General features: G+C 44.4%; 1 protein-coding gene across 3 annotated transcripts in view; it reads left to right on the forward strand.

The window, feature by feature from the left end:
* The window catches only part of FNTB (farnesyltransferase, CAAX box, beta), a 63078-nt gene that overhangs the window by 13988 nt on the left and 22197 nt on the right, over positions 1–26893 (forward strand). The window contains exons 2-8 of one of the 3 annotated variants that reach the window (XM_036254932.1): positions 3848–3925; positions 4743–4807; positions 10070–10142; positions 11570–11661; positions 21001–21147; positions 21247–21330; positions 25285–25371. In XM_036254932.1, the coding sequence (XP_036110825.1) occupies positions 3848–3925; positions 4743–4807; positions 10070–10142; positions 11570–11661; positions 21001–21147; positions 21247–21330; positions 25285–25371 (626 nt within the window). Of the gene's footprint in view, positions 1–3847; positions 3926–4742; positions 4808–10069; positions 10143–10317; positions 10491–11569; positions 11662–21000; positions 21148–21246; positions 21331–25284; positions 25372–26893 lie in introns of those variants that run through there. The other 2 variants (XM_036254943.1, XM_036254950.1) reach the window with 2 other exon arrangements.

The following is a 26893-nucleotide window of genomic DNA, read 5'->3' on the forward strand; positions in this document are numbered from 1 at the left end:
ACTTTTATAAACATGGTCATGAACTGTGCCCTGTGCCCAATGGAAATGAACCTATGGGACCTTTGCTATTTATGCAAAAGAAAATTGTTGCTACAGGGCTGTTAATCAGCCTTTGTGTTGTACCCTGTTAGTAACTGCCTTGCCTGTGGGGGTTCTCATGCAGAAAGGAGAAATGAACTAGAATAGAATCGGTCCTTTGGGATGAAAAGGAAACATGGAAATTCAAGATAAAATGGGAGGCCAGGGAGCCCTGGCTGGTTTGGCTCAGCAGTTGGAGTGTCGGCCCTTGGATTGTGGGTTTGATTCCAGTTGATGTGTCTTTCTCTTCACCCCCTCCCTCTTCTACTTTCTCTGAAAATCAATGGAAAAAATATTCTTGGGCGAGAATTAACAAAAAACAAAACAAAACAAAAAAAAAACTGAGGCCAGGGAGTGAATGTGCTTTAGCATCCCAGTATTGAAGCCGCTTTTTGTTTTTTGAGTTTCGATTTGAGAGCTGCATGGTGTTTAGAGTTCTTCATGACTTAGCTCTGTTTTTTAATAGTTAGCTCTCAGTTCTCCTTAAAGTGAGGATTTTGATAACATTTTTAAAGGAATTTAATTATAGATCTTGCTTATAGATATTATGTAGTTGATAGGACTACTTTCCTTAATTCTGTCCCAAAGGCTAAATTTCTAAATTTACTAAAGTGTTGAAGGTCCCCAAGGCCACCCCTAGGTTTGGTTATTCAATACAAAGATTAGAGAACTCAGCATTTAGTCATACTCACAGTTACGATTTATCACAGCAAAAAGCTGCAAAGCAAAGTCAGCAAAGGGAAAGGGCTCATGGGTGAAGCCTGGGAAAAACCAGGCTTACACTTCCAAGTCCTCTCCCTGGAATCACACAGGAGGGCTTCCTCCAGCATTGACCTGTGAGTTGGGACAACACACATGAAGTGTTGTCTACCAGGGAGGCCTGTTAGAGGCCTGGTGCTCACAGTTTTACTGGGGTTGGTCACATAGGTACCCTTTGCCTAGCACGTCTCAAAATTCCAGACTTCCAGAAGGAAAGCAGCTGTTCAGCATAAACCACATTGTTTATGCAGTTTAGGCTCAGTGAACCACTCTTATCAGCTTGGGAACTGGAGGGAACTCTCCTGAAATCCAGGTTCCCAGACACCAGCCAAGGGTCAGCCTTTCGAACAGGTCTTTCTGAGCATCACAGTCTCAGGCCTATTATGTTAACTTTTTTATATTCAACTTGTTTTTTTCTTTTCCTTCTGCTATGCAAATCAGAATATTTAAAGAATATCTGCATCTTCTCAGTCACAAATTTATTCAGATTTTATATAACATTGGCAGGCTGCATGGGAAGAGGTGGAGGCAAAAACAGGATGTTGCATGTTTTGGTGGTTACTTTGACTTTTTCGTCCCCGGGTGAGTACTTTTATTTCAAATCTCACCAAGGACATGTGTAGGGAGAGCAAGGCAGAGAGGGAGAAACATCAATCTGTTGCCTTTCGTACGCCACCCGACTGGGGATTGAACCCTTAATCCAGGTATGTGCCCTGACTGGGAATTGAACCAGCAACCTTTAAGTGCATGGAAGATGCTCAACCAACTGAGCCATTCCAGCTGGGCATTACTATATTAATTTCTGTATTAACCCATTACTATTTGTCAAACATTTCAGGCTTATTGCTAAATATTGTTTTTAAAGTTGTAATTTAAAAACCATACGGTATATTCTTAGGTGATCTTCTTCTATTAAAAAATACACCAGTTCCTAAAATATACATAGAATGGGAGCAGCTTTTTGCAAATTATGTTATCCAATAAGGGACTTGAATCTAGAATTTATAAGGTATAATTACACTTCAATAATAAAAGACAAATAACCCAATTTTAAAGAGGAACAAAGTATCTGAATAGACATTTCTCCACAGAAGATATACAAATGGCCAATAAGCCCCCAGAACATGTTCAATATCATTAGCCATCAGGAACATGTAATCAAAACTATAATGAGATACTGCTTCACACCCACTAGGATGGCTATAATCAAAGACACAGATAATAACAAGTGTTGGCGAGGATGTGAAGAAGTTGGAACTTCCATGCACTGCTGGTGGGAATGTAAAATGGTGCAACTGCTTTGGAACATTGTCTGGCAGTTCCTCAAAGCGTTAAACAGAGTTGCTATACGATCTAGCAATTCCATTTCTAGGTATATACCCAAAAGAAATGAAAACACATGTCTATCAAAAAACTCATGTAGGAATGTTTATAGTAGTAGTATTCATCATAGTCCCAAAGTGGAAACAACCCAAATGCCTATCAGCATGGATGGATAAATGAAATGGAATACTACTTGGCAATGAAAAGAAATGAAGTACTGGCACACGCTGGAAGAAGCCAGTCGCAAAGGACCATGTATTGTGTGATTCCATTTATGTGACATAGCCAGAATAGGCAAATCTTTAGAGATAGAAAGTAGGTTAGTAGTTGACAGGAGCTGGGAGGATGGAGGTTAGGGGGTGACTACTAAGGGGTGAAGGGTTTCTTTTTGGGGTAGTGAAAATGTCCTAAAATTGATTGGGGTGATCAATGCACAGCTCTGAAAATTCTAGAAGCCACTGACATATACACTTTAGATGGGTGGATTGAATAGTGCATGAATTATATCTTAGTAAAGCTATTAGAAAAATATACCAGTGCTTAAGAGAAAATAAAGTGAAGTCTTATTTGTCTGCTGTTATGAAAAGCTGACCTATAATACTCAGGTATTTATTAGCATTCATAACTTAGATTTTTCAGACATGAGTCAGTTACTAATTGCATTGGAATAGTACTTATTCCTTCTGAAGAATGTGATTAGGAAAATTCAAAGAGAAACGACACTGTGCTGGGAATATTTTAAGCATTTTCTACTTTGCTGTATGACATACCTCTGTGTTTCTGTCAGGTGTCTTAGTTTAGAAATAAACCTCCATTTTCACCCTGGCCAGTTTTGCTTAGTGGTTAGAGCATCAGCCTGCGGACCAGGGAGTCCCGGGTTCGATTCCAGCCAAGGGCATGTACCTCAGTTGCGATTCAACCCCGGCCCCGGTTGGGGTCATGCCAGTTGATGTGTCTCTCTCACATTGATGTTTCTCTTTCTCTCTCTCCCTCCCTCCCACTCTGTCTGAAGATAAATATAAAGTATCCTCGTGTGAGGATTAAAAAAAAACAAAACCTCCATTTTCCTCATCTAGTACTTGGCTTCTGATATTGCCTGAGTGGGAGTTGAAGGTGCCATTTTTCTTTAAGGAATTCTTGGCTGGAAGCTTTTCTCCTTGGGGTCTAAGTGTCAAATGCTAATAAGGAGGTGGGTTCATCCATTAGCCTTTGAATATGCAGTCATATGGATTTGAATCAGCTTGTATTAGGTAAAGGAAGTGAGTTTTCTTCCCATTTGCTTTTGTTTCATTCAGAATTCATCAATTCACTTGGCTATAACAGTACATGGTAGGCAAATCTTTATTTAATGATCTTACTGACATATGTTTCTTGTACAGTATATTTTTCTATCCATTTCAGCTTACAGTTAAGGAAGGCACGGCTGAGAAATGTAGTCTGCTTTCCATTTAGGCTGGCGCTTCATATTAGTCCCATGTGGGGGTCTGGAATGGAGAAAGAATGATGAGGAATCTGGGACAACTTTCTTATTCCTCTTGAGTCAGGTTCTCACAGTGACCTCAGTCTGTTTTTTGAAGGATTGTACATTCTTAGCCAGATCATCCCTCAAACTCATGTTCAAAGGCAACTACCAAAGCATATCCCCCAAACCACATATAAATGAATTTCCGATTGGCTGTCATTTTAGATGATTCACATCACGGCTCCCCTTATCATCACAGATCATTCCTGCATACCTGTCAAAGGGACAAGAAGTTCTGGCTCAGTGGGTGTTTCAGAAATAAATAATACATTTAAAATTTTTTCCAGAGAGGACATTAGTATATATCTTGAAATCTAAACGAGGACATGCCTCAGCACACAGAGCAGGGATGCTGATGAAGGGGAAACCCTACATCCTGTTAGCCCCCCGCCCATGTGACTGTACCCGCTTCTCACAGAAGTGGTACCGTGTGACCACATTGTGCTCTGGTCTTCAGAGGACACAAGTGATCTGGTTTCTTTTGTGACCTGACTCTCTGAGATCCTTCATCTCAGTCAGGTGTGTGATGGAGAACCAATGAGGAGATATGTTGTTCCTTTGGTGTTTCTATGATTGATGTCCTTGTAAATCCCTTAGGGGATTTTAATACTGTTCAGTATGTATTCAAATCTGTATTTAAATAATAAGAAATAGGACTCTTGGCAGGAATTATTTGTATATTTGAGAATGGCCAGTAAAACGAACACTTAAACAGCTTCATAGAGGCAGTGAGAATAAATCTTCCAAGCAAAATGTATCTGTCTTCACCTGCTCCCTGAGTAACTGGTACCAGGGAGCCAGACTGCCATTCGTTTGGATGCTATGGATTAGTTTACTGGAGAAGTCCGTTGTGATGCCAGCTTGGTACAGGAGGGCATTCTCTCTTGCTCTCTCTTCGTCAGAGCCTGTCATCCCGAGGAGCCCCAGAAGCAGCCTTATAGAACTGTGAAGTACAGAACTGCTCTCTAGCTAGTGGGCATTTGTGGCAATAGGAACAAAAAGCTGATAGATGTCTCATCTGTATTTGTTTTCTCTCTCTCATCTCCTGCACCCTTCCCAGGCAAAAGTAGAAGAAAAGATCCAAGAAGTCTTCAATACGTACAAGTTCAACCACTTTGTACCAAGGTAAGCTGTGGTTAGGAGTCTGAGGGGATCTGGGAGACACCACCTGCTGTGGGAGCTTTCTTTGCTCCCTGAGCTTATCCAACCTCGGGGGATGAGTCTGCTGCAAGACTGGTGTTTCTTGACCTTTGGGCCACTGGCATACCTTCCTCCATTAGAAGGCTGTTTAGAGCTGATGTCCCACTTGAACTGAGCTGTGAGGTGTTACAGCGAGGTCGCCCCTCGAGGCCTGAACTCCGAGGTCTGAAGATGGAGAGAGAAGTTCATGTTTCAGTTGCTTAGTCGTGAGCTGCTGTTCAGATGAGAGCTCTCAAGTGTTTCTTTTTCATATTACACTTTGAAACACATGGAGGGTCCAGAGGGATGGCACACGTTGGATTCTTTTGATGTATGTTATTATTTGGCTGGGAAAATGTGAGAAGTTTGAGTTCCTCCCAGCCTGGCCCTTGGTGGTAGTGGTGCAGCAGACGCACAGATGAAATTTCAAGTGAGGAATATGAGGCCTTTTGTTTTTCTTGGCACTAAGCAGGCTGAAGTTTCCTAAGCTCTTTGATGTCAGAAATTTCAAAAAGGGGATTATACTCAGAAACTCATTATTTAATTTGAACCTTCATTTTCTCTTTTTCTAGTTTTGTAATGGATCACACTAGAATTGCATAAGGTTGTTTCGTTCCTTTATTAGCCTTTCTCTTCTAGACATAAATTCTCCGAAACCATCCTGTGTCAGTTTTCCAGCCATCAGGACGGATTAGTTGTCCAAAACTGTGCGTGGACATCGTTTTATCTAAACGATATAGCACTTTTCCTGGAAAACCTCTGAGCAAAGTGCAGTTCGGCTGCTGGCTGATTCACTCCGGATGGGAAGCTGTGTCTGCCCGGCCCGACCACCTTTATCACATCCCAGCTTCCTGAGGCCTCCTAATAGACCCCTGGCAGGCCACTCTCTGGGTACTGCTACCTGCTGGGACATTACGCATGGTTCTAGCCAGAGTGAACTTTGTTCTTTCTTGCCTCCAGTCTATTTGCCACTGTTTTCTTGAAAAAAAATTTTTTCTATGAGAAAATTAGCCAAGGCAGAAAATAATCAGAAAAGGCAAATTAGAAAAAAGGCAAGATAGTTGGGAGTGTCTTCATCTTCCTTCCCTGGAGAAGGAAAGAAGGGAAATACCACCTAACAAGAGGAGCCTTTCCCCAAATCGCTACACTGAATCCCTGCATTGACCCAAAGCCTTAAATGAATTATTGTTCTTGTCATGCGCCACAGCCAGAGACGAGCAAATGACACCGCTTGTGTAGATACCCTGGGGAGAATGAACTCTGCCCAACACAGGCTGTTTCTCGGAGGTGGTGGGACTTGGGGATGGTCAGGGGCAAGGTTGCTACAGGAGGGGCTTTGTGGGTGGTTGGACATCACATCCCGGGGACTCCCCTGGCTGGGTGCTGAGTCTCTGTCTGCTGTCTTCACCTCTGCACATGCCTTCTGTGCTTCCAAAGGGCCTTTGACGTCTGGCGTTCCTTGTTCACCCACCATCAGAGTAGGCCCTTGGACTTTTATTCTTACTGAGCTGGGAGGGAGAAGGGGAGGTTGTGGTCTGGGAGAAAGAAGTTGTTTTATGGGAGTGGTGGTAGAGGACAATAGAGGAGAAAAATCCCCTGATTGATAGGTCTTAGGTCAGATGTGGGAGGGAAACAAAAATGTTCCTCTTGGGTTGGGATCCTTTGTGGACATAGACTATATCAGGGCTCTGGGTTTATTTCAGGAATCTGACATTTCCCATTTTATCATTGTTGCCTATGAAAATGAGTGTTGTAAATGATGTTAATAAGCATCTTATTATGTCACACATGATAATTCATAGTAGAGATATTACACATTTTGGCTGAATGTCTGAGTATATACATCAGCATAGCAATATAAGGCTGAAGCCAAACATCAGCATCACAGAATGAACTTATAGAATATAAAATAAATCTGAAAATTTATCAGAATTTTAAATTATAAACACAGTTTTGGTATTTAACATTTTAGTAATCAGATATTAGTAGTCTGACATTATATTGTAGGAACAAACCTTTATTGTTAGCTAAAGTGAACAGTAGGTACTAGCAGTGAGTTCAGATGCCATGGCCTGTTTGTTTCTCCGAGGTCACGATGCTGATCAGATGTGAGAGAATCACACACGCTCCCAGGACCGCTGACCACGCACAGCACCGAGGTGACAGGAGTGATGCCAGGGGAGGCGTTTGCCCCTTCAGCCTTCCAGAGCCATAGCCAAAAGGCAGCTCTGGCTGACATTCAAGGCTGAAGCTGGTGTCAGTACATTCTACAACTGTCCCCCATCCCAGAAATGCTGTCCTCTCCGTAAGACTGAACCGTGCATCCCGTCCCCAGGTGGGCTGACCCGGGGAGCTTTTAACAGTTTTGTTTAGCAGCCTCCTGCTTTCCCTGAAAATTAAATTTTCCTTCCCCATAGTTAGTTATTCTCACTGCTTCACACACTTACGCATTTACTCTTTTCCATTTAGTACATCACCTGTGGTAAGAAATCTGAAACGCCTAAACCAAACACACACATTCTCTCTTTTTCTTTCTTTTTTTTAAAGTTTTTTTTTTTCTTTTTCTTTATTGCTTTTAGAGAGAGAGGAAGTGAGAAGGAGAGAGAGAGAGAAACATCGATGAGAGAGATCATTGATTGGCCGCCTCCTGCATGCCCCCCACTGGAGATCTGGCCCATAACCTGGGCATGTGCCCTGACCAGGAATTGAACCAGTGACCTCTTGGTGCTTGGGTCAGTGCTCAACCACTGAGCCACACCAGCTGGACCTCTCTCTCTTTTTCTACCCCCTTTCTTCCCTCATACTCAGATATAATTTTATTTATTTATTTATTTATTTATTTATTTATTTTTCTTTATTGATTTTAGAGAGAGAGGGAGAAGGAGAGAGAGATAGAAACATCAATGAAAGAGATCATTGATTAGCTGCCTCCTGCATGCCCCCCACTGGGGGTCAGGCCCACAACCTGGCATGTCCCCTGCCCCGGAATCGACCCGGTGACCTGTTGGTGGATGGGTTGACACTCAACCACTGAGCCACACTGCCCAGGCTGAGATACAATTTTAAAATGGTGTTTCTCTTGGGAACAAGTGGCCCGGTGCCCCGGAAGTGGGACCTGCTGGCATGGCCCGGTGCCGGCGAGCACGGGAGGGGAGTGCTGGCAGTGGCCTGAAGCCAGAACACGAGCCAAAGCTCTCAGAGCCGCTCTCACGCAGGAGCCTGCCATGCTCAGGCCTGTCTGCCATTTCTCTGCGCGACGCTGCCTTCGAACTCCCCCATCCTGACTGCTTAGGAGATGTAGTCCTTCATACTGCTCTTTCCAAGGATTTTCTTACAAACAAGTCCATCGCCCTCCCACCCTCCCTCAAGTGACTTACTACTTCCATGCCGAGGCTTACTTTCTGGCTGGAGCTGCCCGTGGCTTTAGTGGGCTGAAAACCCTCCCAGGAGCCAAGGGTGGACTGAATTCCTGTCCTCTCCCTGTCAACCAAAGGCACAGTTCCTCAGCGGGAGCCCAGACCGCTGTAAAAAGGGCCTCAGCTGCCTTGTGACCAGTCCTGTTTCATTCCAGATTCTCAGGCCACGTGTCCTACCGGTCACTCCTCCTGCCCACTACACCTGTGCTGCACAAGTAGCCATTAGCCACCTGCAGCGGTTTAAACTTAAATTCAAATTAAACAAAATGTACAGTTCAGTTGCTCGGTCACACCAGCACATTTCAAGTGCTCGATAACCACATGTGGCTGGTGGCTGCCTCGTGGACAGCCCAGGAGACATCCCCGTCCTCACTGAAAGTTCTTTGGACGGCCCTGGTCTGTACCCTTTTGTCTCCATTCTTCTGACTAAACTGTCCTCCCGCCATCTCCTCCCCTCTTGCTTCTCTTCCTGTAAAATGTCTCCCTTTACCGGGGTCACCCACCTCATATTCCTCCTCCTCCACACATCCTTTCCTGATCAGTCCTTTCTTTCTTTGTTGTTTGTTTTTTTTTTAGTATGTTTTCATTGTGTTTTTAGAGAGAGAGGAAGGAAGAGAGAGAAATATCAATGTAAGAGAAAAACATCCATCAGCTCCCTCCTGCACGCCCCCTGCTGGGGATCAAGCCCGCAACCAGGGCACGTGCCCTGAGTGGTGATTGAACAGAGGGACCTCTCAGTCCATGGGATGACATTCAATCCCCTGAGCCACACTGGCCGGGCTCATTCCTTTCTTCATGAACTTCCCCCTCCCTTTGGAGCCTTGGTAGGGTTTGATCTGTGTTTCCTTTATGAAACCTACCCATTTTTCCTCATATTGTAGCCATTCATTTCCAGTACTGACTTGGAAGACTTTTTGAGGTCAAGACTACATTAAGGATCTCATTTTGTGCACATTGTAGTGGGAGCTCAATCAACAATTGCTGAATTGAATACCTAGAAAAGAGAGTGGTTCTTCTTTTATTTCTGAAATCAGCAAGCACAGTGAAATGTCTTGCCATTCCATTCCCCCCCTTTTCTCTGTAATCACACAGGCCGCTTCTGGGAGACCAGGCAGGAAGTGTGGCCCCGTCCTTTGCCTGCCTGTGCAGGTGGCCATGGGCGGCACCTTCATCTCAGCCAGCACTGCTGACACCAGAGCCAAGGAGAGCAGCTGGCTGCAGGATACGCGTCCTCCGGCCAGGGCTGTGGGTCAGCACGTAGGATGTGGAATCTGGGGAGGGAATAATAGATGGGAAACTGAGGGGCAGGCAGAGTGCAAGCCAGAAACCTCGGAGAAGTGACCCCAGAAGAAACGACTGGAATGGTGGAGGCTAACCAAGTCAGGGAGTGGCGAGGCTCAGATTTAAATCGCTTCCAGGATGGGGAGCCACACTTAGATCCCCGAGCAACTTTCTGGGGGGTTTGTCACTGCCTCGCTGTGTGTGTTCATTGTCACTTTTCACTTAGCAAAGTCACCTAGCATGAGGAAGAGGATCGCATCCAAAACATTTGCCAGCACAGTTTCAGACAGTGTAGGGACATTCAGATGCTGGACTCTTCTCTGATTTAGCTGCCCTTGGAGCCAAAGAAGTTGCTGGTTGCCCATTCATTGACGGGTGGGGACGTCCTGAAGCTGAGAGGGAGTGTGTGTGCCTGTGTGTGCCTGTGTGTGCCCGTGTGTGCCTGTGTGTTCTGCAGTGGGGTGGAAGCCTCAGCTACCAGAATAAGTTTACGAGCTCTCTGTCTTTCCAGGCTGGTTTTGCAGAGGGAGAAGCACTTCCATTACCTGAAAAGAGGCCTTCGACAGCTGACAGATGCCTATGAGGTAAGTGCATTTATTTTTTTATTAGCAGGAGGGAGAGAGGGAGGGAGAGAGAGAAACATCGACGTGAAAGGGACACATTGACTGGCTGCCACCCACACGACCCCAACCAGGGCTGGGGACAAACTGCAACCGAGGTACTGCCCTTAGTGGGAACCGAACCCGGATCTCAGTGGTCTGCAGGCGGACGCTCTAACCGCTGAGCAAAACCAGCCAGGGTGAGTTAAGGAGCATTTTCTATCAAATTATCAGCCAGATATTTCTTCCTTTTTTCTATTTGAACAGAAAAGACATATGAGTGAGGCCTGTTGCAGTTTCACTTATTGTACACATGGCTCTGGCAGGAAGCAGGTACACAGGAGCCCAGGCTCTGCAGAGCTGGGGCTCCCACTTCTGAAAGGGTGGAGCCCCAGCTCTTCCTGTCCTGTCCGCCCTCAGAGCTTGTGCGGCGCCCTAGGTGGGGTGGGCCTTCTTCCTCGGAGATCACGGTGGAAGGGGTCACGCGCTTTCTTCTAGACACCCCTTGACAGCCGGCTGAAAGGCAGTGGTTACCTCCTCATCCCTAACCCTTTGCCCTCTAAGCTGATCTAACTCCTAGGCTGGCCAAAGGATCAGTATCTCAGTCCCAGAGTACTGCCGCAGGCCCGATCCACAGCAGTGTCTGGTCACCATACCAACTGTCCCCCACCCAGGTGGCAAGCCAGTCATAGCACATTTATGAAGAGGGCAGCGTGGGCCAGTGGGAGGGGCACTGGCTTGGGAGTCTAGAAACCTGGTTCTCGTATCTCTCTGACATTTACTGTCTCTGTATTAGGACAAGTTCATCTCTCTGGACCTCATTTATATACTTTGAATCTGTAAGTCGGGGGCAGTGATACTACCTGCCTGCCTGGCCTTGAGTGCTCAGTACATGTTTATGGCTTGAATTAGGACCAAGTTCTGTTCCCTTTCTGCACACGTTCTCCATTTCAAGTATCTCAAGCGTAGGAACAGAATTGTACGCATTCTTGTGCCCCAGTATCTAATACAGGGCCTGGCACACAGTGGATAGTTACTAAATATGTGTTTAATGAGCAATGAGTTAATCCGGACGAGCCTTTCTGGGAGTATCCCCCTCCTTGGGTCTACACGGAGAACACAGCAGCACTGAAGTTCCTAGCCCATGAGAAGTGCTCCGCTCAGCCTTCCTTAGGTGCCTGTCAGGGGAGGACCCAGGGTAAACTTCTCTGTCCCATTGTCCTTTCTCACGTATGGTTATTTCAGCTGCTGGCTAAGACTGCAAAGTAAAGTCTCCTTCATTCACTGATGGTTTATGGGGTGCCCTCCTCCCCCTTGCCAGGCTGCCAGCAGTGAGACAGACATTTCCTTGTCAGCAGTCTCTTGGAATGACTCTGACTAAGGGGTGTGATTTCTCCCTGTCCCTGTCACAGTGTCTGGATGCCAGCCGCCCATGGCTCTGCTATTGGGTCCTGCACAGCTTGGAACTGCTGGACGAACCCATCCCCCAGACGGTGGCAACAGAGTGAGTCTGGCTGCGGGCAATCCAGGGTGTTCTCTGGAATTGTATTTTGAGTTTGAGATGCTTTGTTTTGTTTCTCTTTTATTTATTTTAAATGAAAAATGCAGAGTGCTTCAAAGAAACCCATGATTTTCTTGACCTCCTGTCACTTCCTGAAACTCCTCCAGTTTAGAAGCCGATTGTAAGCTTGTGGGTAGAAAAAGACTTTGAACTCCCAAGAGAAGGATGCTGATTTCTTCTATGGGCTTTTCTTTTGGCTCTTGTTCTGGTCTTTGAGAAAAGTCTTCATCATCAACTTTGGGAGACGTGATTTTGCCAGAAAGTACAGTATGCATTTGAATAGCTTCTGTGCGGAAGCAGTGCCAACCCCATGAACAAAAATGCCTTTGCCTTCCCTAAACACCTCCACAGAAACCCCTCCCCACCAGTGCCTGGGGCACAGTGTGGCCCTTGATGGCACTGGATGCGACACCGTCCTGCTCTGCAGATGCCATGACTCACAATTTTCTTCTGATTCGCGATCCAAACAACTAAAATTCTTCCCAAACTGCTGGTGCAGATGGTGTTCTCAATGTGGTACCTCATCCTGAGAAGCTCATCACAATCTATATTTTAAAGAAGAAGAAACTAATCATCACCCCAGTCTTAGGGATACCTGGGGGAGGAAAGGGCAGCCAGGAGTTGGATCCAGTGTCCCAGTTCTCAGTGAGAGAGCGCATGTCGCCTCAGCAGCAACCTGAGTTCCTCCCCTCCCCCTGGGGCTCCCGAGGGAGAGGTGTCTGGCAGGGGAGGCCTCAGCCAGGTTTGTTTTCCCACAGCACACAGGGGGGGCTGTACCAGAATGGGTGGAGGCTAGCCCGTGCCCCTCCCTGTCACGGTGCCTGGTGTGGGTCATACTGTCAGGTCAGAAGAACAGAACCGCACATTGTCTCATTCATTCTGTCTTAACAATAACCTCTCATTCTTGCCTTCCTGGGTAGGGTGTCTTGTGATGAATGTGGACTGGGAAGATAATAAAGAATTAGGCCATTAACCCTGTGATATGTCCGATGCTCTCCGCGGGAGGGGAAAATATGCACTGTCATCTCCTCGGAGCTGCTGTGAGCCTCGGTGCTTCTAGCCCGTCCAGCTGGATGCAGTTCCTGCAGTAACAGGAATTTAATTGTCAAAATAAAGGCCCGTGTGTTTTTGAAATACCAGTTGGGGGTTGTGGCTTGTTTGGGAAGTTTCTCCCCCACACATTCACAATCAGGATGTTCGGTGGGGGAATGAGAAAGCCCTACAGGAGAGAAGGGGAAGAGGGCCTTGCAAGAGTGAAGTACAGACGCCCCCTAGAGGACGGCGAGGACCGGTCTGAGCGGGAGGATAGTGATAAGCGGCTTCCTGGGTCAGCATTGGTTTTGAGTTTATTCTAGGTTGTTTATAGGTAAGGCTTTTCTGAGGAAATATGTGTCAGAACAGCTTTTGCGGCATCTAATAGGAAGAAAGGACCCCTTTCAAGGGCTTTCATACTGACCAATTGGAGACAAACTAAGTAGTCACAGTAGGGATGCTTTAAAGCGTATTTAAGTTTATGCATACAATGAAATGCTGTGCAGCCATTTATTTATTTATTTTTATTTACTATTTTTTTTATCCTCACCCGAGGACATTTTTCCATTTTTTGTACAGACAGAGTGGGAGGGAGAGAGAGGAAGAGAGAGAGAGGGAAACATCGATGTGAAAGGGACATATCGAGTAGCTGCCACCCGCACGACCAACCAGGGCCTGGGACAAACTGCAACCGAGGTACATGCCCTTAGCGGGAACCAAACCCGGGTCTCTCCGGACCACAGGTGGACGCTCTAACCGCTGAGCCAAACTGGCCAGGGCTGTGCAGCCATTTAAAAACTGAAAAGCTAATGGATGCTAACTGGACTTATTGTGGCGATCGTTTTGCAATATATACAGATATCAAAGTGTTATGTTGTACACCTGAAACTAATGTTATACATTGATTATACCTCAATAAAAATTACATATATAAATATGTATATTTGCATATAAAAATGAATATATTTTTATAGAGATGTTCATGATTTAAGTCCAAAATATAGTTGAAAAGATTATTTTTATAGATTAAAAATATAGGTAGTTATATGCATAGAAAAACCAGAAGGATACACACACACACACACACACATCATAGTCATTATTTCTGGATAGTGGGGTTAAAGGTGATTTTTTCCCCCTTTTCTTTCTAAACATATTTGCATTTTCTAAAAATTTGACAATGAGCCTTCATCATTTTATAAATAATGTTTTGAAACTGAAAAACTGATTTCAAGAACAATGAATGACTGAGAAGTTCTGCTTCATGGCTCCTAGCTTACCTGTGGTTCTGCAGAGCTTTGACCTAACACACTTCTAAAGAAGTCCTGAGAGCCCTGGCCAGGTGGCTCAGTTGGTTGGAGCATTGTCTGTATACCAAAAGATGGTGGGTTTGATTCCCAATCAGGACACGTAGCTAGGTTTCAGGTTCTGTCCCCGGTTTGGGTGTGTACAGGAGGCACCCAATAGATGTTTCTCTCTCACATCGATGTTTTTCTCTCTCTCCCCCAACCCCTCTCTCTAAAAAGCAATAAAAACATGTCCTTGGGTGAGGATTAAAAAAAATTTACTTAGACTTTCCCAGCAGGCAGTTAATTCTAGGTGCTGATAATATTTGTTACCAACAGAGCCTAGTATCTATAGGGAAAGCCGTTTTTAGTAAGATACAGAGAAAGCTTAATGACTTCTATAAAACTATGAGGATTTGTTTTTTTAAGCTACCTAATACAGATACTGCCTTTTTATTTGTTTTGCATAGGGAAAAGAAATGTTTTGAAAATGTGGACAGATTTTTTTTTTCTTCTTCATACAAATATTAAGGTGACCTAGAGGCTGAGTTTAGCTCTGGAATTTTATTATTTCCTGTCCTCTTTTCTCCCCACTCCCTCACCTGGAGTGTCACACACACACTCTCTTCTCTCTTTCCTATTTTGTTCACTGTTGTGCTTCTATTTGTTTAGGGAACAAAATGCCAAGCTGAGTTCCCTCTAGTGGACAAAATCACTTTTGTCAGCGACTGTATGTAACTGCTGATGGAAGCCAGCAAGGCAGGTTTTTGCTGCTGGTGTCCAACCTTTCAAGAACTATATATTCATAGGTAGGAGTGTAGCCTGCCTCTCTTAAGAGATTGTATCCACAAATGTATAGATGTTTACCTAAAATAAATTAATATTTTGGAACCAGACTAAGTACATTTGCTTTGTTCATGATTTTAGCACTGAAGGAAGTGTCCTTTAAAGAGCATCCCATGCTTTGTTATTGAAAGTCACTTTAATTAAATGCAAGAATAAGATGAAAACTGCACTGTTGAGTTAGGTTTTGAGCTTCTCTAAGATCTAAAAATTGTCTTTAACTTACAAGTCATTTTAGGACTTTTCTGCTTATAAAGTTTTTCCAAAAATTGTATTTGAATTTTCATGTGTCCATGTTTTATTATTTCCCTTTCAAAAGGTTATTAGTAGCTTCTCCCCTGAATAACTCCCTAAATATATTTTCCTTTTAATTTTTAAATTTAAGTCTGTTGTGTTTCTTTACCTTTTAGTGAGGATACCTCATTTGTCTTCTAAGCTTCTTGTTGTTGTTGTTGTTGGCCAGAAGCACCTGGCATCTAGTGGGTAGAGGCCAGGGATGCTGCTAAATACGCTCCACGGGACAGTCCCCACAACCAAGAATTATCCCGCCCAAGATGTCAATAGTGCCAAGGTGGAGAAACCCTGCTATAAAATAACCACCTTCAGCCCTGGCCAGTTTGGCTCAGCGGTTAGAGCGTCGGCCTGCGGTCCGGAGAGACCCGGGTTCGGTTCCCGCTAAGGGCATGTACCTCGGTTGCAGTTTGTCCCCGGCCCTGGTTGGTCGTGCGGGTGGCAGCCACTCGATGTGTCCCTTCACGTCGATGTTTCTCTCTCTCCTTCCTCTCTCTCCCTCCTACTCTATCTGTACAAAAAATGGAAAAGTGTCCTCGGGTGAGGATAAAAATAAATAAATAAAATAAAATAAAATAACCACCTTCAGACTTGACCACACATCCAAACAGCAGCGTCCAGAAGGTTGCCGGCACCTGGTGCAGTCAGAGAACCTGTCACACTCCACAGGCAGCCCTGGCCCCTGGAATCACAGGAGAGCCTGCCTGGCCTGCACCTGTTCTTCACTGCTCCTGCCTAGGAAAGGAGTTCTCTTCCTAGGAAAGGAGTTCTCTTCCTAGGAAAGGAGTTCTCTTCCTAGGAAAGGAGTTCTCTTCCTAGGAAAGGAGTTCTCTTCCTTGTAGTGTGGAGCAGAGGCTGTCTCACAGATGGCATTTGAAAGACCTAGTACTAGAAGAAACTCGATGTCGAGTCACTGATCTTGCATTTGCATCTGCTCCTGGGCCATTCCGCTCAAGGGTAACAGTTCCTATTTCCAAAGCTATAATCTTTGTAACTTATTCTAGACCTTAAGTCTGTTTGTGGTAACCTATTCTGGTGCTGAAGTTTTTCTTACATCTAACCTAAAATCTTGCTGCAAATTAGCTTCAATTTTTGTTTATTTACCAGAAAGTTTGTATAATTACCCTTTGTATTTTTGAGGTATGTTGCTGAGTAGCTTTCTACTGTGGCTGCTTATAATGTTAAGCCTTTTAACAATTTTTATATTTAACCATTTTTTTCCCAACTCTCTTCTGAACTTCCTTTGAGTTGGAAGATGGAGGCTTGAGCCAGGTACAGTTCTGACCAATACTGTGTTTATAATGCTTTTTAAAAAATGTTTTTATTGATTTTTTTTTTTTTTTTTATCCTCACCTGAGGATATTTTTCCATATTTTGTACAGATAGAGCGAGAGGGAGAGAGAGGAAGAGAGAGAGAGAGAAACATCGATGTGAAGGGACACATCGAGTGCTGCCACCCGCACGACCAACCAGGGCCGGGGACAAACTGCAACTGAGGTACATGCCCTTAGCGGGAACCGAACCTGGGTCTCTCCGGACCGCAGGCCGACGCTCTAACCGCTGAGCCAAACCGGCCAGGGCTTTTATTGATTTTTTTTAAGAGAGAGGAAGGGAGAGAGAGATAAAAACATTGATGTGAGAGAGATACATCGATCAGCTGCCTCCTGCACGCTCCCTATTGGGGATCAAGCCTGCATCCCAGGCATGTGCCCTGACCAGGAGTTAAACCGGGACCTCTCAGTCCATGGGGCAATGCTCCGTCCACTGAGCCACACCAGCCAGGCTGTTAATAATGCTTTTAACAGGCATTTTTGTCATTGTTCACAACTCATGGACCCTAACCTCTGGCCCTTTTTCTGCTCTATTCCTAGTCCTTTCCTGTCTAAAATGTATACACCTCACTCATCCCCCACTCCTGCGCCCCGAGTACCCATGTTATTACTTGTACGTATTCTATTTGTTGTATTCTTATTGGCTTCTGATTTGTTTTATATTATTCTACTCTAATTCTCACCATAGAGGTATTTCCCTGATCGTTTGTATTACTGTATTATTCACTGAACATGCTTTTGAGTTCTTCATTCAAGTTGGTGACAGGGATGTCCAGAATCTACCACACTAGGTCAGTCCTCAACTATCACTTCAAAGTCTGAGCAACCTCCTTAAGAGGCTGACAGTAAATTTTTGATATTCTTGCTTTGAAGTTGATTCTCTTATATGTTTGACATACTTTTTAACAGTTGAATGATAGAATAGTGATGTCCAATAGGACTTTCTACAGTACTGGAAATGTTCTGTAGTTTGTGGTAGCCGCTGGTGACATGTAGCTCTTGAGCAGTTGCAATTTGGCTTGTGTGACCAAGGAGCTAAATTTCACGTTTTATTTAAATTAAAATTTAAATAGCCTCATGTGCCTAGTGTCTGCCTATTGGACAGTGCAGATCTGTCGCATTGCTATAAAAAATGTGGTCCCCAGACCAGCAGCATTGCCGTCACACGGGAGCTTGCTAGAAGTGCAGAAACTCAGGCCCATCCAGCACTACTGAATTAGAGCTGCATTTTAACAAGATGTCCAGGTGAGTCTATGGACACTCACGTTTGAGGAGCACTACAGCTTGGCTGTGCACTGGAGTCAAAAGGGGAGCTTTTAAAAATATTGCTCCTGCTCCTGATCCTAAGCGCAACAAGCCAAGCAGAAAAAGACAAATACTACATGATCTCACTTATTTGTGGAATATAATGAACATAAAAGTCTGAGGAATAGGGTAGACCCAGAGACGTGGAAGTAGGGTACAGACTGACAACCCTCAGAAAAGGGGGTGTTGGGGGAAGGAAGAGATAAACCACAGAACTTATATGCATGTACGCATAACCAATGGATACGGACAACAAAGCCGGGGATGGGGTGGAGGGGATGGGGAGGAGGGTGTCGATGGGGAAAAAAAGGAGAAACAGCTGTAACAAAAATAAAATTAAAAAAATATATTGCTCCTGGGTCTGGATCACAGTGGTTCTGATTTAATTGGTATTACATGTGGCCTGGGCATTGGGATTTGTTAAAAGCATCCCCCAAGTGATTCTAATTGCCCAGCAAAAATCTGTGGTGGTTATGTGGTGCCTATCCAAATCACCTGGGAATCGGATAAAACTAGAGAGGCCCAGGCTCTTTCCTCTTCAGCAAGCCTGCGTCTGTGTTTTCTTTACTAGTTCTCCGATGGTTCTGATACCCACATTGTGGGTTTGAAAATCCCTGATCTGGAAGATAGTTGCCGCTTTTTTGGTAATGATCATGTAATCTGGAATGAAATGCCTTCCGCATGTGGGAGCAAATTGATCCACGAGGTCAGTTAGTCATATGACTAAATGAATGCTTTATGAATCCTTGTTTTTCATACAGTGTTAGTTAGTGAATTTTTGATCTCTAAGATAAGTTTTTCTCCCCCTTTTGATAGATAGAAGTGTCATTCACATTTTGGTGTTCAGAATTGCTAAGAATTCTGCTGATGACAGCTGGTAGCTTCACGGTCAGTTTGCCAGTTCCTTAAGGTGCAAGCCTCTGGATCAGAATGTTCCACAATGTGGAAGTGTCTGAGAGTCCAGAGAAGCCCAACCCTCCTGCCCCAGCCTTGCCCCATGGATAGTCAGATGCAGCCTGTCAGCTGATGGGGGTTGGCGTGGAGGGATGGTGTAGAGGTGTCTGGTACATTCCGATCCCAGCTCATTCCAGACTTGAGGCTTCAGGGTCAGGAGGGTTGCATTTGGCGTGATTCTATCTTGGGAGCTGGGGAAGAGAATGGATAACTAGTTGACTCTTTTTGTTCTCTTTAAAGTGCTAACTTTTCTATCAGCTAAAACCTTTTTGTGACATACAACACTATATGCCAGTGCAGGCAGCCTTTGTTAGGACATGTTTCTTAGCTATTTGTTTCTGGGAAATGTGATAAAAATTAAGGATGATGTGGAAGCTATGTTAGAAACAAACTCATTTTCTCTATGAAAAGTAATTGCTATTAAAAATATACCACTTAGCTAAGCCGGTGTGGCTCTGGATTGAGCATCATCCCATGGACTGAGAGGTCCTAGTTCAATTCCAGTCAGGGCACATACCTAGGTTTTGGGCTTGATCCCCAGTAGGGGGCATGCAGGAGGCAGCCAGTCGATGTTTTCTCTGGCATCAATGCTTGATGCTTCTCTCTCTCTCTCCCTTTCTCCCTCTCTCAAAAAAAAAAAAAAGTCAATAATAACATATTTAAAAAAAATGTTTAATGCCACTTAAAGAAAATCTTATGGCACAGTTTGCCTCAAATCCATTCCAAGTTGTATAGGTTCCAATAAAAATTTGTACAGCCCTCCACCCCCGCAAATATGCCACAAAACTGTTTTCCTTTTCTGATTATTACCTTCAGTTTCAATCCTTGTGTTTCTTAGAATAAAACTTTAGGTGCAAAGAGAATTTAATATGTATTGTTTTTACCTTTGATGATGTTAGGACTCCAATAGCAAGTCCACAGCATTTTCTATGGCTGTCCCAGCCCAGATAGTGGAAGATCTGAAGTCAAACATTTGTAGAAAAGCAGTAATCACTGAACCTGAGAGCAGATTAACCAGACTCTCTGTGGTCTCTCTGGCAGCGTAGATAAGAAAGAATGGGGTGAAAGAGCCCAGGAGAAGAAGGCTGCGCACTAGAAGGACATGGATTTGCAGTTTGTTCTCTTAAATAGAGGCCCATGCTCTTAGGAAGCCTGTGATCCCAGCTGAGTTGCAGGGAGACAACCTGATAAGCAGGTCTTTCCTGGGCATTCCTTCCTGGTGACCCTCAGAGGACCTTGGTGGAATAGAGGCTTTCTTGGTTTCACCTGAAGCAAGAATGTAACTTCTGGGCAAACTAACGCCCGGTTTGGAGGCAGGGGCTTAAAGTCTCGCCCTCACTGACCAGCTTCCCTCAGTGAGGGAACGGGAGCCTCTGTGATTAGTGTGAAAACTCTCTGAACCCACAGATGGGTGCCTTCGGTGAGCGGAGTCAGCAGCACACAGTGGGTTTCCACCGCTGGGGCGAGCACGGCTCTCCTCACCCTGGCGGCACACTCCATAAAAGCTTGTGTTCTGTTGGTTAAAGGGATGAAAACCAGTAGCCCACTGGGGCTTACGTGGCAGTGGGCATGAGGAGGCATCCCTTGAAATAGTCCTGGGAGGCCTGGGCGGTGGATCTGGACCTGCGTGCTTTGTGGAAAGACGCCGTTGAGCACCAGAATGAAAAGTACGGGAAGGATTTGGTCAAGAAGCATGATGGTTCCCCCAGCTCTGTGAAAGGCTGTTTGTCTCGGCTCGGCCTTATGTTCTTGCTTCATGACCAGGCAAATGCTTAAATGTAAAACACAGATGGGAAGGCACACAATACTAATGATAGGGTAGAGAGGCCTTTTGCAGGGGTTAACCGTTTTTTGTTTTTTTAATCCTCACCTGAGGACATGCTAAGAGATAGGGAGGGAGGGAGGGAGAAAGAGAGAGAGACATTGATGTGAGAGAGAAACATTGATAGGTTGCCCTCTGTACGTGCCCTGACCGGGGACCAAACCTGCAACTTAGGTATGTGCGCTAACCAGGAATCAAATCTGCAGCCTTGCGGTGCACAGGATGATGCTCAACCAACTAAGCCACTCTGGCTGGGCAGGGGTTAACTATTATTAGTATATATTTAATAGGTGGGAAGAGAGCTTTTTTCCCTTTTGAGGGAGTAGGGGACATTTGGAAAGGCATGGAGTCTGGTGGAATTTGGAGTTTTGAAATTAATGCTGTTTGACTTTGCTTTTCCCTTTGGCTGTGTACCTAGTGTGTGTCACTTCCTGGAGCTGTGTCAGAGCCCAGACGGTGGCTTCGGAGGGGGCCCTGGCCAGTACCCACACCTCGCACCCACGTATGCAGCAGTCAATGCACTGTGCATCATTGGCACCGAGGAGGCCTATGACGTCATTAACAGGTACACACAAAGCCCGCAGTGAGGAAGCCAGAAGGGCTCCCGCCTGTTGACACTGCCCTGACCATTGCCGTCTCCTGCCTCTCTCCCTCCGCTCCTCAGAGAGAAGCTTCTGCAGTACCTGTATTCTCTGAAGCAGCCTGATGGTTCTTTCCTCATGCACGTGGGAGGTGAGGTGGATGTGAGGTGAGTGGGGGTTTTCTATCAGGAGGTTGAAGAGCTCACCTGCCATTAGAGATGCCAAACCCAAGGAGTGAATGATGAAGCTGCTGTTTTGTCGCAGAATGACGCGTGGAATGATGTGTTGGTGACAACGTATTATAGGCATTGCAGAGATGATACAGATGTCCTCAGTGTGACAGTCACCCGACTTATGTAAATATCAAAATATAAGTGAGAGAGAAACAAAATCAACTGCTCTTGTTTTAAAAGTTAAGAGTACATTTATTTGGTATAAAATGGTATAGCGTAATATATAATTACCATATAGTGCCATATAATCTTTCACCTCCCTGGGATAGGGAAGGAAAGAAAGCGCAGTAGGGGCGCAGTAAATATTTTCGGAATGGATTTGATGAAATCAGGACAGTGTGGAGCACCAGCCTGAGAACTGCTTTGGGAGGCGCAGAAACCCTACGGGCCAGTAGAGGGCAGCGAAGTCGACTTGCATTAACTGATTGGAACCAGTTGGTGCAAAACTATGATTTAACTCAAGAATTGTCGGATGTACCTAGCAAGTGGCTTACTCACCTGGCAGATGGTTGCTTATGAAGCATATACAGAACTCACTGAATAAGTCATTTCTCAATGGCAGTGGATCATTGAGATTATATACCAAATACTTATTACTTAGTCTGAGAAATACATGTTTATGAGGTTGCTATATCAAAGCCATCATATTGCCTATTTGTAAATGTGTTCGCTTCTACACAAATTGACTAATATTCTGGCTTAACCCTTGGTTTGAAAGTATAAGGGAAGGAAAAAACATGACAACTGTGGAGCGTTAACTACACTGCAGATAAAAGTAGGCAGCCCAGCTGCCGAGGCCTTTAGTAAAGGATTTTCTTCTATCTGTGACCTGTCTATTCAAATAAAAAAAGTAGGTATCTACCAGAAAAACTGTTTCTCTGCTCGTGACATTTCTGACACTGGGTGTGTGTTTTCTCCTCATGTTAAACAATTCCGACACAAACGACCCAGAGTTAGGACATACACCATAGGTTACGGGCTCAGTCCCACAAGACTGCCCCTACTTCAAATGCCAATCAAAAGTAGGGTGTCCCTAGGTTGCCCACACTCCTGCCTGACTTGACTACAAATTGGGGGTTCCCATGATGCCTTCCTCGGGTTCAATAATTTGCTAGAATGGCTCTCAGAACTCAGGGAAAACTTTACTTGCTGGTTCATTCTAAAGGATATTATAAAGGATACAAAGTAACCTCCAGATGAAGAAGTATATAGGGAAAAATCTAGAAAGTTCTAGAGAGCAGGAACTTTTGTCCTCATGACGCTGGGATGTGCCATTCCCTGACAAGCACATGATGTGTTTATCAACCCATTAGCTCCCGAATCCCTTCATTTAGGTTTTTTTTACGGGGGTTCCATTATGTAGCAAGATTGATGAAATCATTGGCCGTTGGTGATGAACCCAATCTCCAGCCCCTTTCTTCCGGAGAGGGGACCAGCTGTGGTTGAATGGGGCCTGTTAGAAATAACAAAAGGCTGTCCCATCACGCCTATAACTCAGAATGTTCCAAGGATTTAGGAGCTCTGTGCCGGGAACTGGGGAGAAGACCAAATGTCTGTTTATTATATCACCCTATCTCAGTATCTGATGTTAAAAGATAAACTGAGGCACATCGAAAAGTTTAAGAGTTTATTTGAGCCAAAATCATTTGCTTTGGGTAGTGCCCAGTCTAGCAGATAGAAAGGAGCTCCAAGGAGCTGTACAAAGTGAGAGACTTTTATAGGCAGAAGGGAACGGGGGCCAGGAGGGTACCCTAGGCAAACGGCAGGTTGGTTGCTGCAAGGTCACCCTCCTTTCGAGCATGGCAGGGTTTATCAGGCGGCTGACCCAACCAGTGCTGATAGCAGTCCTGGTGGACTGGTGTAAGATGCCATTTCTGGGAGAGCCGGAACTGTAACTAAGTATTGGTTTAGCATAAACGACTCCATTTTGGGGCCTCTTTCCTTGTTTCTAACACTGCATAGGCCAACAAAGCCGATACAACTATCGGGGAAAAGCAATACGGTATTGTGTTGATGCTTCTTAAGGAAAAGTTAAAAGATACTTTTTTTCCTACAAGGTCATTACATTTTCATTCCTGTTCTGGAGATATTCCCACCAGATATGCAGACTTGAAATTTAGTTTTTTAAAACTTCCTGAGATTATTAGGCAAAAACAAACAAACCCTGGCAAGATTTTATCACGTAGCTAGGCGAGAAAGCAGAGTGTGTTCAAGAAACAAGTTCCGTGGTACTGGAATGTAGGGGTCTGGGGGTCAGTGGGAGGGTGGGGGCTGGAAGGACCAGCGGGGAACAGATGAGGGGCCCTGAAATCTTAAGAAGCCAGGAGTTTAAGGGCAGTGGAAAGCCACTGACACGTTTTAAGTAGGGAGTGATGTGATCTAACAGTATATGATGTGATCTGTATATGATTAGTTTTCCAGGTGTAATGAATACGTTGTAGTGTTTTAGTAAAAGTCTTCTGGTTTCAGGGCTGGAGGGAGGAAGACTGGACAGGAAGTTGATCCAGGTAATAGACTTGGATTTGGGTGATAGCAACATGGATAAAGAGCAGTGGACACATTTGAGAGATGTGATGACTGGCGGGGGGAGAGGAAGAAACTGTACCAAAAAGATGTACTTTGTTCCCTCCCCGTCTGAATGTGAACTCTAGGACTAGTTAGTGGCTTCTGGCATCACCTCTCAGTTCTTCCATTGAGGGGAGGCAAACTATGTCTTTGGCTTCCTCCCTGCCTCAGAGGTTACATTAGGATTCAAGAGCAGATACTTCTGAACTCCTTTGAGAGGCTCAGGACCTGAAGGAAATTAGATCAGACCTTCGAAGTTAGTGCTTGGTAGACTATAACATTTGGCACATAAGACTCTTGCGTGCTTTCTGATGCCGCTGGCATAACTCGGCCTCTCTGTGTCTTTGGCCAGCATGAGCAGGTTGATAAAAATGCTTGTAGGGTAATAATGCTTGCAGCTTCTGCAGAGATTTCTCTGCAGAAATTTCAGTAAGTGTGACTTAGTATCACGAATAATGTGGAGACTAGACCCTTCTTGTTCCTCCCTTCTGTAGGAGGCCTTAGAAAAAGGATTTGTAAGCAGAATTCGAATTTTTGTCTTCAACATAAAATGGAGCTGAGATACTGGCTATTTGAAAAGACTGTAGAAGGGAAGAAAAGACAGTTTGTAGACATGTTTTATAATCGAGGGTGAAGCTGAGATAGATGTGTCCTGAGAAGAATTAGGGCAGAATTATTCCAAATAGAGTAGAAAAACACTAAAAAATAAAAAGGCTTGCTCTTTCTTTTTTAAAAGTGTGTGTGTATGTACTGGTGGGATGCTTGAAGTCAGAGTTTTGTTCTCCCTCTAGAGGCCTAAGGAATGTATCTGAGTGGGCTCATCTATTCCTCTCTGATCTAAGCAGCCATTAAGGTCTGGTGGCCTGCTTTACAATGTATTTGTTGCAGAAAAATCCAGTTAAGCTTTAATGTGTCCATGCCATAAACAGATGGTAATCCTGGATCTAAAACAGTACTGACATCTGAATGAGTAAGAGTATCAGAAATGCCTGAATGGCACCGGAGAATTTTGGAGCTAAATTCACTTTTGACATGAATTGATATGGCTGTTATTTCCTCTGATGTAGAATTGACCATGTGGAGGTAGGGAGAATAGAATGTCATGTTCTTTCACTGAAGCCACGCTGTGAGCAACTCTATCCAAATAGAATGTCAAACCTCTCAGTCGGAGACCCGGGAGGACTGACCCTGTGCCAAGAGTGAGGACAGGAGGTGATTACAGCTTACTACGCAAAGGGAGCAGTGTGCCCAGGAACTTCAGTGAGCCTTATTTTGGCTCTTCCTTAAAGCTTCACACTTTCCCCTCTATTTCTGTCCTTCCAGAAGTGCGTACTGTGCCGCCTCGGTAGCTTCTCTGACCAACATCATCACTCCAGACCTCTTTGAGGGCACTGCCGAATGGATAGCAAGGTGAGAGGAGCTGGGATTTGCCCCAGCCTCTTAGAAGGTGCTCAAAGACTTCTGAAAATACAGTAAATAAAAAAGACCGGAAGGAAAAATAAAATGACAAGAGATGCATTGGGGTTGTAGCATTGTGCGTTTCAAAATTACTTTAAAAGTTTTGTTTTTCCCACACTTTCTTTAATGTATTCTGGTTTAGACTGACAAAGATCAAAAACTTGGTAATGGTGGGGGTCTAAAAGGATTTATCCAGTTTGCAGAGCAATCTGGTAATGTGTCAGAGGAGCCCTTGCTGATGACCCAGTCATTCCACGTCTGCAGAAACTCACAGATGCGTGAAAGAGAAAAACATAGGACTTGTTTATAATAGCAAAAAGCTGGAAACAGGTTAAATGTTCATATGCACGAGATGGATAAATAAGTGTTGGTGTAGGCACATTGGGATATAATACAGCCGTTAAAATGAATGAGAGTTGCAGGTATCGATATGAACAAATCTCAGAACCAATGTTAGGTAAAAAAAAAAAAAAAAAAGGTGGGATGTTAAAACATTCCAGTCAGGATATTTACTTAAAACTTTAAAGTATGCAAAACAATTCTATATTGTTTATGGGAAGAATATAAAAACATGCACGGGAAAGACAAATACCAAATTCAGGACGGTGGTTCCATGTGGGCATAGGAAATGAGGTCGAGGAGGTCTGTGCATCTCCAGGGAAGACTTCAACTGTATCTGTAATTGTTTGTTTCTTTAAAATATTTTTTTAAAACCCTCAAATGTACATGTTAAATTAAAGGCAGGTATTAGATACATGTATGTTTTATATATTATTTCCTATACTTTCTTGAATGCTTCAAATATTTTATCATTAAAAAAAAAAAGACAGCCCTGGCCAGTTTGGCTCAGCGGTTAGAGCCTCAGCCCTCGGACCAATGAGTCACAGGTTCGATTCCGGTCAAGGGCACGTACCTCGGTTGCAGTTCGTCCCTGGCCCTGGTTGGGGTCGTGCAGAAGGCAACCAGTCAGTGTGTCCCTCTCACATTGATATTTTTTTCTCTCTCTCTCCTTCCCACTCTATCTGAAGATAAATAGAAAAATATCCTCAGGTGAGGATTAAAAAAAAAAATGTATGTATCATGAATTCATTCCTGGATTTTTTGCCAAAACTATAAAATTACTCTCAGTACAATCAAACCCTTCAAGTAATGTATCCATTCTCGTGTGTGTGTATTTGTGCACGTGTACGTGCGTGTGTGTGTTGTGAGTTATCCCACCTGGATCCTCTGCCGCCTGCTTCTCTCTGGACAGACTGCTCTTGGCTTGTAGCACAGCAGGCGTCCAGAAGCTTCCTCTCTGCGTGAAATTCACCGCCCTGCTTGCCTCCCAAGGCCTGTCCTCTCTCTTGGTTTACTAACTCATTTTAATGAAGCACGTGCTCCAAAACATCTTCCACAAGAGCAGTTGGGTGACACATTAACACATTTTTTTAAGTAAATTTATTGGGGTGACATTGGTTATGGTGATATATTT

The sequence above is a fragment of the Molossus molossus genome, unplaced genomic scaffold, assembly GCF_014108415.1.
Source record: "Molossus molossus isolate mMolMol1 unplaced genomic scaffold, mMolMol1.p scaffold_m16_p_1, whole genome shotgun sequence".
NCBI lineage: Eukaryota > Metazoa > Chordata > Mammalia > Chiroptera > Molossidae > Molossus > Molossus molossus.